Raw genomic sequence first — 17,929 nt, forward strand, 5'->3', positions numbered from 1 at the left:
GGGGGAAGCTGGGGCGAAGTGAGAATAGCATCAACATCTACCGAATGTAAAATAGTTAACTACTGGGAAGCAGCAGCATAGCACAGGGAGATCAGCTCAGTGCTTTGCGATGACATAGAGACGTGGGATTAGGAGGGTGGGAGGGAGGCTCAAGAGGGAGGGGATATGGGGATATATGTCTGCATATGACTGATTCACTTTGTTGTACAAAAGAAACTAACAGTATTGTGAAACAATTATACTCCAATAAAGATCTATTAAAAAAAAAGATATATACACTATGACTGAGCAACTCTGCTTTTAGATATATACCATATTTACACTAAGAAACTGTATTACATGTATACAAGGTGATACATACAGGATATTCATTGCACCATTATTGATAAAAAGCACACAGTTGGGAAAAAAGTCAATATTTGTCAAGAAAGGTATGGATAAATAGACTAGTACATTAATAGAATGGAATACTACATAGCAGGTAAAAGTAGTAAACTAGACCCTTATATATCAACACAGACAGATACCAGAAATATATTGTTGAATAAAAAAAGTTCAAGAATTCAATATACTTATAAAGTATTTAAAAAAATTTTTAGCGCATAAGGCAAAACTGTATATTGTTCGTCTGTACGTATGTTGCAAAATATCAGACTATGGAAGGATATGTTAAAGTCATGATAGAGGCACTCAAAAGGGACTTCATATACATAACATGCATACACACAGATATATAGATACATCTATATATAGATATATACACATCCCTAAGTATGCATGTGTGTTTGAAGCAAAAGTAATAGGGTTAACATGTACTAATCCTGGATGATATGTATTGAGTGTTTTTATGTTATTCGCTATCTCTCCTATACTAAATATTTCAAGTAAAAAAATTTCTCTCTTGGTAAGAACGATTTCTGCATATTGGTTGTATTTAAAGGAAGTAAGTGTCATAGAGCAAAGGACACATGTATAGATGTTTGAGGAGAGGGTGCTAATTCCTACTTTTCAATTAATTTAGCTATGAATTTCTAGACCTTTATGGTATCAACTGTTTATATGGCATTTTTCCTTAGCAATCAACTTAAAATTCACATTATTCCAATGGTTATTGATTTATTGAGAAAGAGAATTGACTGTTTCAGGGCTTAATTTGGTATTACAAATACAATTACTTATTGCTTCTGTTTCTAAATCTTTTGACTTTTATAGTTTAAGAGTGGGAAGATGGCTTAAAAAACTATGGTGTCTAAAAATGTTTTTGTGATAGTGGTTTATAGTGGTTTAGCAGACGTGTGCAGGTGAATGAAGAACCAGAGAAAGAATTATCAAGTTGTTATTGCATTGCTGTAACCCAGGGTCCCTCAGCCTTAAAAGTATTCACATTTTGGGCTGGCTGTGTCTTTGTTTCAGGGAGCTATTCTGTGCCTTGTAAGATGTTTATCAGCATCCTGGCCTCTACCCATTAGATGCCAAAAGCACCCCTTCTCCCAGTTACGACAACCAAAAACGTCCTCAGACATTGTGTGATGTCCCCACAGAGTGTGAGGAAGGGCAAAATAGCCTCAGTGGAAAGCCAGTGCTATAACTCTTAGGAGTTCTTTCCTTAAATCTCCGCAAGACTAAACTGTTGCCACTTTTTCTCAATGTTTTTTGAAAACAAGTAGCAGGTTTCTAGATGTGACCAAGTTTGAGGGAAAGCTACTTCTACTCTTAATTTAAAAACACAAGTACTCTTACTTATGTTGTTGATTCTATTTTGTCAAGTGTTTGTATATTTGATAATCAGTAGTACATTTCTTTATCATAACAGTTAATGAAAAGTCTAGGATTCCAAGATCTCAGATCCCTGGTTACTATCTTTTAGGAGAGTATTAGAAACAGAAATTTCAGTATGGAGGAGAAAGAAGACACTAGGTTGAATAACATCAAAATCCTCACATTTGAAAAACATTATAAAGCCAGACTAAATGAGGAAGCTTATTATTTAGCAGTTGTAATTATTTAAGAGGTGTTTTGTTTTATTTTGCTTTTAATTCTCCAATGAAATCCCGAGCTCTTTGAAGGCTGAGACCATGTTGTATGTGTCTTGGAATGAAGGTATGAACATACTTTGTGTATTTACTATGGGTCTTCAATAAACATTGTCTCTTGTGTTTGGCTCTTATTCCTAGACGTGAAAGCCCAGGCTATTTTCAGATGAAACGTGCAAACTCAAACTCATTTAAAGTAACAAAATAGAAATCATGCTGTCCAAAGTTGGTAGGAAAACAGGCAAATAACTACAGGTTTCACAAAAGATGCAAGAGCCAACTGTTTTTGTCCCACGAATTACCTGCAGGAGAAAGGGGACAGGTGCTTTCTTTGGGACGTGCACTGGACCTCAGATGAAATTGGTCGGAGCAAGAGATTGACTTACTCATTGCGGAAACAAGGCATTTACCCACCTCTTTGGCTGAAGTATGCATTTTATTTCTTGTCTTTCCCCAGTTTATTTGAAGAAGAGATAATGTCATATGTGCCTCCACATGCCTTACTCCATCCCAGCTACTGTCAGTCCCCACGTGGCTCTCCTGTGTCCTCTCCCCAGAACTCGCCAGGTGAGTCCACCAGCTGCCTGCCATTTCTCTGAGGAGTGAGCCCTGAAGTCACATGTTCTGTCCTCATAAAGGACAGTAAGGGAACACTTTGGGTACATCTGTACTGTTAGCACAGGTACATATTCTGTGGTACTTCCTGTCTCTTAAAACTGGCTTGTTTCCATGGGGATTTATTTTGACAGGAAAATAATGACATTCCAAAATAGGATATAAATGTTAGCAGTATGAAATACTCAGATGTAGAATTTACTTTTCATTATGTTATGTAGTGCTTAATATATCTTGGAAAATATTAGGGCACAAAATACTATGTTAGCTTTTTGGATTTAAAAAGTTCTAGTTAGGAGATTGATTCAAAGAATAATAAAGAGAAATCTCTATTTTCAAGAAATATTATAGAATTAGAATTAATCAGTTTAATGGTCTTGGATAATTTTTTTCCCTTCAGTAGTTACTAATTGCATTAGATAGGAAGACCAGAAGTACGTGAGCAGGTAGAACATGCTGATAGATGAAATTAACTAAAAATTTTAAGTTTAAATTCTTTTTGAAAGGTGTATGGTGTGAATGGAGGAATGAATGGATGAATGAATAAATAGTAGATAATGCAGCTTAGCAAATGAGTTTCTTTTTAAGGAAGGTAGTCATGATGTTGACAGAACATCAGCTCTATTTATCCTTATTATAAGCCATATATTGTTCACACTGTAGCAGTTATCAGAATTTAAAACTATTTTAATAGAAATCCAAACTCCGTATGTGTCACTAAAAGCTGCTCTATGTTCTCTGATATATAACACCTGTTTTCATATATTGGTATCATAGTGAAGCTACAGCCTAACTGAATACCGCAAACAGAAAAAGGTCTATTAATTTGTTCATTTAACAGAGATTTATTGAGCATCCAGCTATGATCCAAGCCCTGAATTAGACCCTGGTTCTATAAAGATGAATAATACAGTCTCTGCCTTTGAAAATTCACGGTGGGGCAGTAAGTCAACAAGTGACTCCAAAAGCTCTGTGTTTAGTCCTATAATGAAGAAATGTATGGGAACACAGATGTGGGAACAATTCTTCATTCAAGATGGGGGTGGGGTGTTTGGGGAAAGGTGAAGACAACAGGTATAAAGGGAAGCCTTGAAGAATGATGAATAGGATTTTACCAGGTGGACCAAAGGAACGAGGACATTCTAAGGAGTAGCATGAGCTAAGCCACAGAAGCATGAAAGTAGTTTAGGACAAATTAATAGATACAAGTAAAGGCAAGCTCTCAAAGCTCAGGTTGGAAAGATAGGCTAGAGTTGGTTGGCCACTGAAGCATTACTTTGTACTCCATGTGGAGCCACTGAAAATTTATAAACAGGAATATCCTGTTTTATAAAGTTCAGTTTGGTGGCCATGTGGAGGATGTATTAGAAGACGAGAGACTAAAGTTAGAGAAACCATCTGGGAGGCTGTTGCATTAACCCAGGTGACATGATAAGGGCTGGACTAACGGTGATAGAGAAAAGGGCGTTAATTCAAAGGCTATGTTGGATGTAGAGATTCTAGAACTTTAAGTCCAAGTAGGGAAGAGTCAAGGCAAATTCTAAGGTTCTCAACTCATAGACTGCTAAGACAGATGGTAACACCATTTACCAAGAAAGGAAAAAGGTTAGACTGGAGAGGAGAGGTGAAAGGAGGCTGGTTTGAGACATGTTTTGTTGAAGAATCTTTGGGCCATCCAACTGGAGATGGAAACCCAAAGACAACTGGAAACAGAGTCTTGGAGCTCAGGGGAGGTTAGCAGCTAGGAATACAGGTGTGCTGGCGGCAGTTGAAGCCCATTGGGTAGATAGAGGAAGTAGGGAGGACAGGTCAGTGAAAAGAAGAGAAAATAGGGGATGGTGACCTGAGTAACCCCAATATTTAAGGGAGGGGCTGAGGGTGCAAGTGAAAGTGAGAGAGCCAGTGGATTTTGGAAGAGAACTAGGAAAGTCTTTTCGGGGAAGCCATGTTTCAAGAAGGAAGGAGTGGCCAACAGGGCCAGGTGTTCAAAGGAGTCAAGAAGGATGAGGCCTGAGAAGAGGCCATTAGATTTGAAAATCATGAAGTTATATGTGGCCTTTGCCAAAGCAGTTTCTATGAATTAATAGGTCATGAACTGGAATGTTACCAGTTACAGGATGCTAGAAGATGTAAAGTAGAAAACAGGCATGAAAAATATTCTCTCCATGAAATATGGAAGTGAAGCAAAATAAGGCAGTACTTAGAAGAGGAATTAAGGAAGGGGTTTTAGGATGGGGAAGTTGAGCATGTGTGTGCGGAGGTCAGATAGTGTGGGTGGAAGGAAAGTGGTTTGTTGAATGGGGCGAAGAAGCAGTGGTCAGCACAGCACAGGCCCGTGGGAAGGCAGGACACTGGAGGCAAAAGCACAGGTCAGCTCTGGAACAAAGTAGGGACACTTATTTTGATGATACAGGATGAAAAGAAAATAAGTATATGGCTCTACGGGTAAGTGTAAAGGTGTAGGGGAAAAATTAATGGAATTCACAGCTGGCCTCGGTCATTTACCAACTGTGTGTGACTTTGGGCAGTTTACTTCCTTTCCTGAATTTGAATTTCTTTCTCCTTAAAATGGGAATGATAGTAATCACCTCCCATGGTTATTTGGAGGAGAATGCCTCACCTGGTACCTAAAACATGTCAAGCATCCAATAAATGTTAGTTTATCCCTTTTTCTCTCTTTCTGGAAATCTGAGAAGTCTAATTTGTCAGTATTTGAACCACTAATAACTGATACATATGAAGCTATTTCATATTTGCAGAACTGGCTGCCTAGATATTTAATCATTCTGACTGGCCTTAATCTTAGCTAGAACCTACGAGGGGGTTTAAATGGGTTGTCCCTCCACCTCATGCTTTGTGGCTAAAGGAATGAAGCTCTGTGGAGTATTGCTCAGTCAAAGCTCTCTTTTCCAGACCTTTTCTGTGGCCCCTCCTCCTAGAGAAAAAGGTAGATCACCAGATTCTGTCCCTTCTGAGCCCTGCAAAGGCATGTACTCTCGGTGATGGGCTGGACCCTTTTGAGGCTCTGTGAATATTCTAAATGGTGACTAAGTTTCTTCTTTTCAAGTAGCATCACAAATGTACATAAGTAACCCATGGTGGTAATAAGTGCATTCTGGAAGCAGATTGAGAGTTAAACGTTTTCCAAAGACATGTCTAACCCAAATATATCTAAATTGCTAGCAGTGTTTGTGGTGGTTTTAATTTTCAGGAAGAATCATCTCCATATTCTTGGCCTACTCTATTTCAGTGGACTTTATTTGATCTTGAAATTGGGATGTACTGCCTAATATCAATGGAAGTAACTATAACTAATTCCACATGAAACAAGGGCAGGACTAGCCTCATTTACCCTGTGGAGGAATCTTCTGTTTCTTTGAGTAAAATAGCCTCTTCTGCCAGTACTCCTAAAGTTCTTATGAAAACATTTCTAACAGATTTTTTCAAGTTATCTGATCCTCCTTCTTGTGACTAGAATTTCATCCCTTTTAGTGGTATGAGAATAATATTGCAAAAATTACGACAATCGTAAATTTTAATGATCTTCTTTCAGAACACCCAGGAACCTGCTAAACTTTCCACATTTTTCCTCATTCCAAGCCCATTTACATGTCTTTTCAAGTGCAGGAGAGAGAGGGGCTTTGGAAACTTGGACTCGCTGCTTTTTGCAGCTGTTAGAGTGCTCACCTAAAATTTGTCAAAATTTTGGAATGTGAAGGTTTGTTTTTCTAGGACCATTATAATGCCAGTCCCAACCTTAGCGATGCCAGAAGGAAAAGATCTTTCCAATTACCATATGGTTTATTATGCCAAATATAGGACCCAGAATTTTATTTAAGGACTTTTTTGTAGCTGCACATTTCTAGGAATTGAAATGCAAGAACACCTAATTTATCTAATATTGTTGGAGATGTGCTTACTTATGTGAATTTTCCACGTGACCATAGCTGTGACATTAGACATCTGAGAATTTGTTTAACCCACCATTTGCTGAGACTCTTTCATAAATACATTATACTTCTCCCTGCTTCCCTATACACAGTGCCTTGAGGATATTTCATGGTTCGGGGGGGATCAGCATACAGAGCTGTTATAACTTGACTAGAACTGGACACTCTGGAAGCCAGTAGAACACCAGATCACACTCAAGAGAAGTAAAACAGACCAGAGAGCACTGAAGAGCTATGTGGGTCTTTACTGAAGGCTGTCTTAAGGGCAGTTATTTCTCTCAACACACAGTGCACCTCCTTAAGGACATTCTTTTCCCCTCTTTTCCTCCAAAGTCTTAGTATCCCAGCTGCTGCTTATCTCTTCTGCTCTTTTCACAAATATTCTCTCTTCCTTCCCCTCCCCTCCCCCTTCCTTTCCTCCTCACTTTCCCCCTCCATCTCTCCCTCCCTTTCTCCCTTCCTTTCTCTTTCTCAGTGTCTCTCTCTCCCTCTTCTCCCTTCCTCCTTCTTTGACTTCCTCCCACCCTACCTTCTCCCTCTTCCATCCCTCCCCTTACCCGCAGTCTCTGAAGCAGCTTTATACTTGTTTTTAGAAAAAGTGTTCTATCCCTTCTCTTTGCTAAGCCCCACAGAGATGATCTAGGAACCAAACAGTACAAATGAAGGATGCTCTCTGGGTAGGTGGGGATGGGGGAGTTATGATTCCAGAGACTGCAGGAAAACCAAATACTATCTCTGTCACAATATACAGGTATTTTTATTTGTGTGTTTTTTGTTGCTGTTACTCTCCCTTGCTTCCCACCCCTAACACTCTCAGAAGATGCCTGTCACTGGAATGCCCTCCAGCTTTCCCCTTTTAATAAATTGCTTTTAATTTGCCAACATTTGAAAAATCAGATTATCAAATAAATAAATGGTATGTAAATGGAAGCATCAACAAGGTCAAAACAATGACCTGAGGGCCTTTTATTACTCTTAGAGAATAAAGCAAAAATGCCAGGACTTCCTTGCTTGTGCTTTGTGCCAGCTATTTTTGAGGTTTTGTTTGTTTGTTTTTTGTTTTTTTTTCTTAATTTCCATTGTTGATCTATGTTCCAGAAGATAGAGTTTTCCAGAAATTATTATAATGCTTGATAATTTGTTCTCATTCACTAACAGGGAATTATTGTTTTAAAAATGTCATAGAGTTGATTTGTTTTAGAAAGTGAACAGAAAAGAAATTCTCTTCTGAGCCGTCCCAGTACATAGGCCTGGAACCATGCTGAATTAGGCTGAACTTCATCCGCCTCCATTGCAGACCAAGAGCAAGTCATCAGAGCATTCTGGGTTCTGGGTGGCACACCCAGCATCAAAAAAGACCCAGACTTCTTAGCTGTTTGATGCCAAGATTTTTCTAGTATCACCTAGAAAAGAAATCCTTTGCCTGGTAGAATTCTTTAGTTTGTATGTGATTGTGCAGTTTTTTAACAGTATGTGGAAATAGTGTAACACTATATGGAAGTCCTTTAGGCCTGCCTAGCAATGATTTTTAAAAAGTCTAATATCTGTTACTGAAATTTTTTCCTATAAATAATTAACATAATACTGGCTATCCATAAAACCAGCCTTTCATTTGATCACTTCCTATATGTAACATTGACCTTTTCGTATCTGACTTCCTTCTTTAAGACCATAAAGACTATGACATTTACTCTCTCTGTAAGAGAATTATATTCTAGAACTTCACTTAACAGTTACGGTTCTTAGTTCTGTGAGCTCTGTCTCCAAGATAATTTTTTATTTCCAAAGTGGAAGTAATATTGTTTCTGCCCTGGATTTTCTGGCAGTTGCACCTGACTTGCATTAAGAATTTGACAAGGGCCAACAGCATAATTTATTGTAATTTTTAAATCATGATGTAATGTGTGAATGATTTTTTCATAATAGAACTATTGGCAAAATAATTTTTGCATTTAACAGTTTCTGTCTCCAGAGTCCCCATACTTGAATTCCTTTACCTAGAGCTTAAAAGGAGTCAGAGCTAATTTTTATTAAGTGTCTGTATTGATACTGATGGAATGCGTTATGGCATTTGACACATCCTTTTAAGCATCTCAAATTATATAGCAATAGTATATGTGCTGTTTTTTAAAAGTAATCAACTCTTAAAGAATCGGGTTTCTTTTCAGTCCTGAAAGATTTTCAGTCTTTCGTTCCTGTTTTTCCTCTTCCCTATCAATGATCGCGCTCTTGAAAGCTGATTCATTATGGCTGCTTTCTGAGCTGTCTGGGTTTAGGAGTCTGCAGTTACTCAGACTGCAGCAGCAAAAGCTTTATTCTGCCACTCTAACTGGACTTGTGCTGCACGGCTCTGTCCCTCAGCCATCCAAGAGAGGAGCCTGGAGTCCTCGCAGATCATGCTCCTTCATGTTGCAAATGATACCTTTCAAATACATGGGAAGTATTCCCCCTGTGTTGGTCCCTGGATGATGCCCAGGTGTTTCATTGGTTACCTTTGACCTTCTTGTGGGAGATAATGGTTCTCAGACTTGGCTGCACGTTGGAATCATCTGGAGAGCTGCATGGCACACTAATGTCTGGGTCTCACCCCCACCGATTCTGATGTAATATGTCCTGGCTGTGGCCTGAACATTGGGATTTTTAAAAGCTCCCTAAGTGATTCTAATGTGCAGTCAAGATTGAGAACCACTGCCTAGGAGTCTTCTGCATCCCAGACCTTTTAAGGTCAAGTTTATTTGTTTTCCTTTATGGCATAGCTCTTAGCTCTTTGGGTAAAAGATTCATAACTATGCCAGCAGAACTCTGGACATATTATTCATCAATAGCCCATTTTATTAAATTCCATTCCCCAACCTCGGTACATTTCCCCATGTGTTCAGTATTCACAACTATGCAGATAATAGCAATAACAGCTAACATTTACGTGGGGCTGCTTATGCAGCCGGCACTGCGCGAAGTGCCATACCACACATACGCTAACTCATTTAATCCACAAGTGTGGCCCGGATCTCGCACTGGAACTCCAGTACTATATTTTCAAGTGTCTGCAAGGTATGTCCACCTGAACAGCTGTCCTCTCCAGCTTAGTATGTAGAAAGCCTCATATGCTCCTGTCCACCAACATCATTTCCCATGCTGCTTTAGCATCAGACGGACCTGGCTCAGATCCTAAATCTACTATTCACTGTCATATGACTTCAGTTTCCTTAGTTACAAAGTGGTGATGACAGTAATAATACTAATGCCTACTTCTTAGACTTGTGAGGATTTCCCAAGATCCTCTCTATAAAGTGAATGGTCCTTAATGCGTAGCAGACACAACAAATGACAGCTATTGTTATTGTTTAAAAAGCTTTATATCACCATGAGAGCTTCCTATTCCTCTTCCTTACTTATCTACTCTTACCAATTCTTACTTCACATTGTAAAATTTCCTCTGAGTCACCATAGTCCAGGCTAGTCCTCATCCCCTCAGGCCTCCATTGCTTCAACTACTCCTAACTAGGTCTTTCCTCCTTCCCGCCCTTAATCCACTCTGAAAATCATTTCTGAAATAAAACGCCACTTGTTTGTTATTCCCTTGCTTAAGAACCTATAAAGGCTTCCCACTGCTTGCTGCATCATGCTCACACTTCTCAGCTAGGTTTTTAAAACTTCTTCTCATAATTTCATACCAAACTTCTGACCAATTTAATTTCCTACTTAACGCCCTAGCACTCCCCCTCTGCTCTAGGTTAGTGGGGTCTCCTCCGTGTCTTCTGAACATGCAGGCAATGCTTCTTCCAGCTCTTGCTGCCCTGCCCCAGTATAGACTATAGTTCTCCCATGTTTATAAGGCCTGGTTCCAATAACATCTCCTCCCTAAAGTCTTTTCCATTTTGATCTCTGCTTATCCTCATTTACTATTACTTTTCTATAACACTGATCTCAAATGCATCCTCACTGAGTGGCGGTGGCACAGTGGAGAGCACGTGCTTCACCTCATGGGGCAGCTGCCCTCTGTAGCCCCAGGGAGATGCAAGCCAGTTGTTGCAAGAGTTCCCAACTGATTTTCACGAGAAATCAGGATTTTTTTTTTCTACTTGAAATCTCCTAATTTTTAAATGTTGGCAGTTAATTTAAAATCTTTAGAACATTGTGTGGCAAACAAAATAGATCTATAGGGCTGGGTATAGCCCCAGGGCTATCATTTTGTTCCTTCTGCTTTAGAGTTTGTATACCACCTAGTTTAAGACTTAAATATTCTCTAGTTGTTTGATATGTTCTATTTCTGTCTTCCCAACCAAGATATCCACTCCAGCAACCCGACCTTATCCATTCTGAGCGTCTGTTGCTGAACCTAACACAGTATTAGCAAAAAATAATCATCACTTAGTTGATTCATGCATAAAGATGTATTTAAGGAGCTTACATGGTGTGTAATGCACGAGACATCACAATTTTTGTTTTCTGGTTTCTTTTATTGTGTTGTGAAATATTTCTTGGAAATATCCAGTGTTTTTGTCATGGCGCTGATTCCCATATTCATCCTCAGTTTTGTATCCCGGCTTGTTGGTTAGTCACAGTGTGACACAAAACCAGATTTTTCTGTGGAAAGAAGAACAAACTATGTTGCTTTTATATTTTATTAATGATGCTTGCCGTGGAATGACATGTAATGACATGACATCTTTAGATAATCTGTAGATAATTACAGTACTTGGCATATATTAAGAGTGCAACAAATCACAGTATTTTTACTTTGCATAACCAGGAGACATGTGCCTTCTGCAATTATGGCTGAATTCTGTTTTCAAATCAAGATTATTCTACCCTGTGGTATGAAATGTAATGTTGTAGGTTTTTCATCAAGTATGGAAACTCACTGTTCTTGCTTTCTGTACCACATACTTTCACACTGTAACTTCCTGTCTGATTGCTGTGATATCATCTCAGCCGCAAGCAAAGATATTCCACCCTGAACAGTTACCATTAGACATGAGTACCTGTTTGACTCATATTGATTTGGACTGAAAAGAGGAACATATTTGACTAACACATGGGCACCATTGTAACTCTTCAAACAGGATTTGAAGGCCACAAAGAAGACATCTTGAGATCCTGGTTAAGCTCTGTGGTAGCCTTTGACTTGGAGAGGTGAAAAGTGCAGGGACCTAAAAGTATTGCCTCCTTTTACTTGTTAACTGTGGTCTCAGCCCCATGGTAATATTCTTCATGGTGATGTGATGAATATAAGGACATCGCACAAATCCACACCCTTGTCTCTTTGTGGTTTGTTGTAGGTACTCAGCGTGCCAATGCCCGTGCTCCAGCTCCTTACAAGCGAGACTTTGAAGCCAAACTAAGAAACTTTTACAGGAAGTTAGAGACTAAAGGATATGGACAAGGCCCAGGGAAATTAAAGTAAGTCAAAATAATACAAACCCCAGGATTAGTAGATGGTGAAAAGATGGGATGCAATTTGGAATGTAGGAAATGGATTGATTTGGGATGACCAGCCTTCATTTTAGTCAGCATAATTATTTTGCCATGTGTAAATTACAGGATCATCTAAAACAGTTCTTGAATTAAGCACAATTAAACTTAAGGTTTTAAAACAGACAGGAAAGAGACGACCATGTTTCACATAAAAATAAGGCAAAATTGAAAGCTGATTTATTTTGTTCTCCTGAAAAGTACCTCTTTGTTGACTTATCGCATATTCATTAGATATAAGGCTGTCACGGTGTCTTGTATTGCACGTCACTGTCTCCTGGGCTGACCTGAGTGTAGGACTACTGCCCAGCTCTGTTTCCTTCTGTGAAGTAAGCTTAACTTGTCCAACGGAATATGTCATGAACGTTGTTTCTGCCTGTCTTTATCCACCTCCCTTTAAATGGGGAATTGAAACATCATCATGTTGTTTGGCCTAGAATTATCTGAATTTCCTACTTACCCATACTCCCTTCAGCCCCACCTCCACCCCTGTCCCATGTCCCCACTAGAGATCACTATGCCACTTGAGAGAGGACAGAGGAGAGTGGGTCTGACTGCAGAAGTGCCAGGACCCAGGTGTGTGAGAGAATTGCCCAGCCCAACAGGCACACGGCTCACTGCCCCCCATACAGGGCTTGCTCTTCTGAACTCACAGGTTCCCCTTTCATCACCCTCGAAAACATCAACCTGCCCCAAACACCATACCTCTCTGAGCTTCACTTATTAAGGTCTTGCTGATCAAGCTTTCATACCTTCAGCCTCCCTATCATCTCCCTTTCCATTACTATTTGCATTAAGGGCAAATTGACACCTGTTTAAGGGTGACTTAAATTGTCATTGTCACAAGTAGATTAATCAACCACCAGCATCATTCATTTGTATCTGTCACTTAGGGAATCTCAAGATTCACTTAATTTTAAAGTTAAACTAAGCACAACAGTAAACTCTACTGCTTTGGAGGACACTGAGAATTTTTTTGTCCTTCTTGTTCTCACTGTTATCTTTCTAGGTACTTAAGAATTGAATTCCTAGGTGCATTCAGGCTTAAAACATTACCTCCTAGGGTTGCTCCCTAAACAAATGTTTTGTGTGTGTGTGTGTGTGTGTGTTGTTTTTTAATCATTTTCCTTCTGGGATAAATTGATGTGACCATTCAGAAAGGACTCTTGCATTGGTTTTACAGGTCTTAGGTGGGGTGCTCTATTTACCAATGATTCTCTGGTGTAACTTTTGTTAATGCCATTAAGAGTTACAGACAGATGTGTGCTTTATTGCAGACAGCGATGATAGTAAGTCACTCCACTTTTCCCCTAGTTAATTGTGGTAAGTGGAAATTAAATGGCAAGTGCCCAGTTCTGGAAAGATAAGGATTAGGAAATAATCTGTATTTTTCAAATTGTCTTTTTCTGGACAGGTTAATTATCAGAAGAGATCACTTGCTCGAAGATGCTTTTAATCAGATTATGGGCTACTCCAGAAAAGACCTGCAGAGAAATAAGCTGTACGTCACATTTGTTGGGGAGGAAGGGTGAGTAGCACAGAGAAGTGGCCTGTGAAGCACAGGCTGTGGCTGCCGGAGGATGTTTCCCCACACTGTCCCCTGCGGTTGCCTGAAACAGGAAATCCTTCTGACAGGAAATGCTGTTCTCATACATTTAAACCTTTCAGTTTTTTTTTTTTTAAAAAGCTTCCTTTGATTTTTAAATCATTTGACATAGAAATTCTTTAGTTAAAAACTCATAACTATAGATCATTTTTGAGAGCAGAAACTTAGTTTCGTTTCTTCTCTCTGTAACTCTTTCTCTCAAAGGGAAAACATGTTTGTTTGTTTGTTTTATTGAAGTATAGTTGATTTACAATGTTGTGTTAATTTCTGCTGAACAGCACAGTGATTCAGTTATACATATATGTACATTCTTTTTAAAATTCTTTTCCATTATGGTTTATCACAGGATATTGAATATAGTTCCCTGTGCTATACAGTAGGATCTTGTTGTTTATTCATCCTCTATATAATAGTTTGCATTTGCTAACCCCAAGCTCCTCCCACTCTATCCCTCCCTCCCCCCCCCACCACCGCCCCGGCAACCACAAGTCTGTTCTCTATGTCTGTGAGTCTGTTTCTGTTTTGTAGATAAGTTCATTTCTGTCATCTTTTAGATTCCACATACAAGTGATATCATATGGTATTTGTCTTTCTCTTTCTGACTTACTTCACTTAGTATGATAATCTCTAGGTCCATCCATGTTGCTACAAATGACATCATTTCATTCTTTTTTATGGCTGAGTAGTATTCCATTGTATATATGTACCACATCTTCTCTATCCATTCATCTGTCGAAGGACATTTAGGTTGTTTCCATGTCTTGGCTATTGTGAATAGTGCTGCTATGAACATAGGGGTGCATGTATCTTTTTTGAATTAGAGTTTTGTTTGGGTATATGCCCAGGAGTGGGATTGCTGGATCATATGGCAACACTATTTTTAGATTTTGAGGAACCTTCATACTGTTTTCCATAGTGGCTGTACCAATATACATTCCCACCAACAGTGTGAGAGGGTTCAAAACATGGGCTTTGAGATAAAAAAAAGCAAGGAATTGCATTTTAACATCTATGATCTTGTTATGTGCACAGGAATACTAAGTAAATCATAACTTCACCTGTTAAATAAGCTCAGTTTCAGAATCACGAATTAGAAACTAGTGTTTGCTAGAGAGTAGGGGGCGTGGGGAGGATGCAGGATGGGCGAAATAGGAGAAGGGGATTAAGAGGCACAAACTTCCATTTGTAAAATAAGTAAGTCACAGGATGTAATGTACAGCAAAGGGAATATAGTCATTAACATTGTAATAATTTTGTATGCTGACAAGATGGTAACTAGACTCACAGTGGTGGCCATCTCACAATGTATCAAATTATGGAATCACTATATTGTATACCTGCAACTAACATGATATTGTATGTCAACTGTACTTCAATTTAAAAAAGATAGAAAAAGAGGAAAAAAGAAGAATCCTTCTGTTCTACCTGGAAATCTCCCCAGCAGTATCTCTTGGGCCTTGGTTCTTATTTCTGTGTCCCCACTTTTTCCCTTTCTTTGGCACACCTACCAAAATAACTACCTGCCATAAACAGAGTCCAGCCTTCTATGACTCTTCCATGAGTGTGCTCATAGAGATAAGGGTTAGGAAATGAAGGAGTAAAGACTCCTACACGGTGTTTATTGCATTCAAATAGGCATAACGGTGGTTTTATGACTCTTCAGAATATGACAGCTCTCATCTCTCCTAGACCCCTTACTCTTTCCTCATTTCAGGTTTAGGTTTGGAGTCTCAGCACCTTCTTTGTAGACATCACTAGAGTGAATTTTAAAAATACCACATGATTGTCTGAACTCTGGTTGTCTTCTCTTTAACTCCTTAACTGCTGTTAATTTGGATCATTTTAAGGCTACCCCTCTCAGTCTTGCCCAGGAATAAAGTATATTAGATTATGGAATCATAGCAATCATATTCAACAGATTCAGCCATTTGGTTTATGGTTGATGAAATGGAGCTGCCAAAGTATAAAATAATTTACATGTGCTAGTAGAACTAGATAATAGTAAAATTGAGATTTAAAATTAGGCCTCTTGTCTTCCATCCAGGATTCATAGACCAGCACTGGGATTTAGGCAAAACTCCTGAACTCTGATCTATCTGAATTTTTTCCTACCCATGGATCTTTTCACTATTCCAGCTAGTGACTGATAACTTCTCTTGTCACATATAGTGTTGTATAGTCTCCCAGCTGTGACTAGATTAAAGTAAAATATTACATGGGAAAACAATATAATGTGACAAAGTTTGAGAAGCTTGCCTGAGACTTGAGCCTTTTGTTGCTGACAAGCCTTAATGGACTTCTAGCTTTTGTTAGTTGCCTTAAAGATGCAGCTGTGCAATTGAAAATGAAGGCAAATGTTTTTAGCCTAATCACAGGTATGCATGGGATTCCAGGTATTTCCATACATAACCAGTCTGGTTTAGATGAGAATACTTTTCCTCCCCCAGAACTCCAGCTGCCTTCCTTCTTTGTTGGACCACAGTTTGTTGAGATCTCAGAGATGTAGGCAAGAGTCTTTGGAAACCATGGTACTTAGGTTTGAATAGAACAGATGCTATCATGCTTGATCATCCTAAAGCTGTCTCCCCATGATCTGGACTGACATCCATTCCTAGGAGGAGGCCCAGGCAGAGTGGGGCCTGAAACCTTATTTAATTGAGAATAATGTCCAAATGTTTCCTGCCTCCATTTCTTGTCTTCTTCCTGTAACCCCAGAAGGAAAATAAGAGGGAGGATATGTTGAGGTGTGACCTCAGTCCTCAGGGACAATCTCTTAATCAGGCCCCTCTGCATATGGTTTATTGAAACGGGAATGGGGCCAGATAACTTCTGGTCTCATGGCTTTATCATGTCAGTATCATACATATAGATTATTAGTTATAGACTTCATTTTGCTATTAAGGCATTGGGAATACATAACACTATTTTGAAAGATTAACACAGAGCAGAAGCAAGAAAAACTACAATCCTGCAGCCTGTGGGGAAAAAACCACATTCACAGAAAGATACACAAGGTGAAAAGGCAGAGGGCTATGTACCAGATGAAGGAACAAGATAAAACCCCAGAAAAACAACTAAATGAAGTGGAGATAGGCAACCTTCCAGAAAAAGAATTCAGAATAATGATAGTGAAGATGATCCAGGACCTCGGAATAAGAATGGAGGCAAAGATCGAGAAGATGCAAGAAATGTTTAACAAGGACCTAGAAGAATTAAAGAACAAACAAACAGAGATGAACAATACAATAACTGAAATGAAAACTACGCTAGAAGGAATCAATAGCAGAATAACTGAGGCAGAAGAACGGATAAGTGACCTGGAAGACAGAATGGTGGAATTCACTGCTGCGGAACAGACTAAAGAAAAAAGAATGAAAAGAAATGAAGACAGCCTAAGAGACCTCTGGGACAACATTAAATGCAACAACATTCGCATTATAGGGGTCCCAGAAGGAGAAAAGAGAGAGAAAGGACCAGAGAAAATATTTGAAGAGATTATAGTTGAAAACTTCCCTAACATGGGAAAGGAAATAGCCACCCAAGTCCAGGAAGCACAGCGAGTCCCATACAGGATAAACCCAAGGAGAAAAACGCCGAGACACATAGTAATAAATTGGCAAAAATTAAAGACAAAGAAAAATTATTGAAAGCAGCAAGGGAAAAACGACAAATAACATACAAGGGAACTCCCATAAGGTTAACAGCTGATTTCTCAGCAGAAACTCTACAAGCCAGAAGGGAGTGGTATGATATACTTAAAGTGATGAAAGGGAAGAACCTACAACCAAGATTACTCTACCCGGCAAGGATCTCATTCAGATTTGATGGAGAAATCAAAAGCTTTACAGACAAGCAAAAGCTAAGAGAATTCAGCACCACCAAACCAGCTCTACAGCAAATGCTAAAGGAACTTCTCTAAGTGGGAAACACAAGAGAAGAAAAGGAGCTACAAAAACAAACCCAAAACAATTCAGAAAATGGTCTTAGGAACATACATAGCGATAATTACCTTAAACGTGAATGGATTAAATGCTCCAACCAAAAGACACAGGCTTGCTGAATGGATACAAAAACAAGACCCATATATCTGCTGTCTACAAGAGACCCACTTCAGACCTAGACACACATACAGACTGAAAGGGAGGGGATGGAAAAAGATATTCCATGCAAATGGAAATCAAAAGAAAGCTGGAGTAGCTATACTCATCTCAGATAAAATAGACCTTAAAATAAAGAGTGTTACAAGAGAC

General features: G+C 39.0%; 1 protein-coding gene across 3 annotated transcripts in view; it reads left to right on the plus strand.

Moving 5' to 3' along the window:
* HECW2 (HECT, C2 and WW domain containing E3 ubiquitin protein ligase 2) overlaps positions 1 to 17,929 on the plus strand; it is a 407,924-nt gene that overhangs the window by 346,188 nt on the left and 43,807 nt on the right. For 2 of the 3 annotated variants that reach the window (XM_068544743.1, XM_068544742.1), the window contains exons 19-21: positions 2,491 to 2,600; positions 11,881 to 12,001; positions 13,488 to 13,601. In XM_068544743.1, the coding sequence (XP_068400844.1) occupies positions 2,491 to 2,600; positions 11,881 to 12,001; positions 13,488 to 13,601 (345 nt within the window). The remainder of the gene's footprint in view (positions 1 to 2,490; positions 2,601 to 11,880; positions 12,002 to 13,487; positions 13,602 to 17,929) is intronic. The other variant, XM_068544744.1, reaches the window with a different exon arrangement.

This window comes from Eschrichtius robustus, chromosome 5 (genome assembly GCF_028021215.1).
Source record: "Eschrichtius robustus isolate mEscRob2 chromosome 5, mEscRob2.pri, whole genome shotgun sequence".
In the NCBI taxonomy this organism is placed as follows: Eukaryota; Metazoa; Chordata; class Mammalia; order Artiodactyla; family Eschrichtiidae; genus Eschrichtius; species Eschrichtius robustus.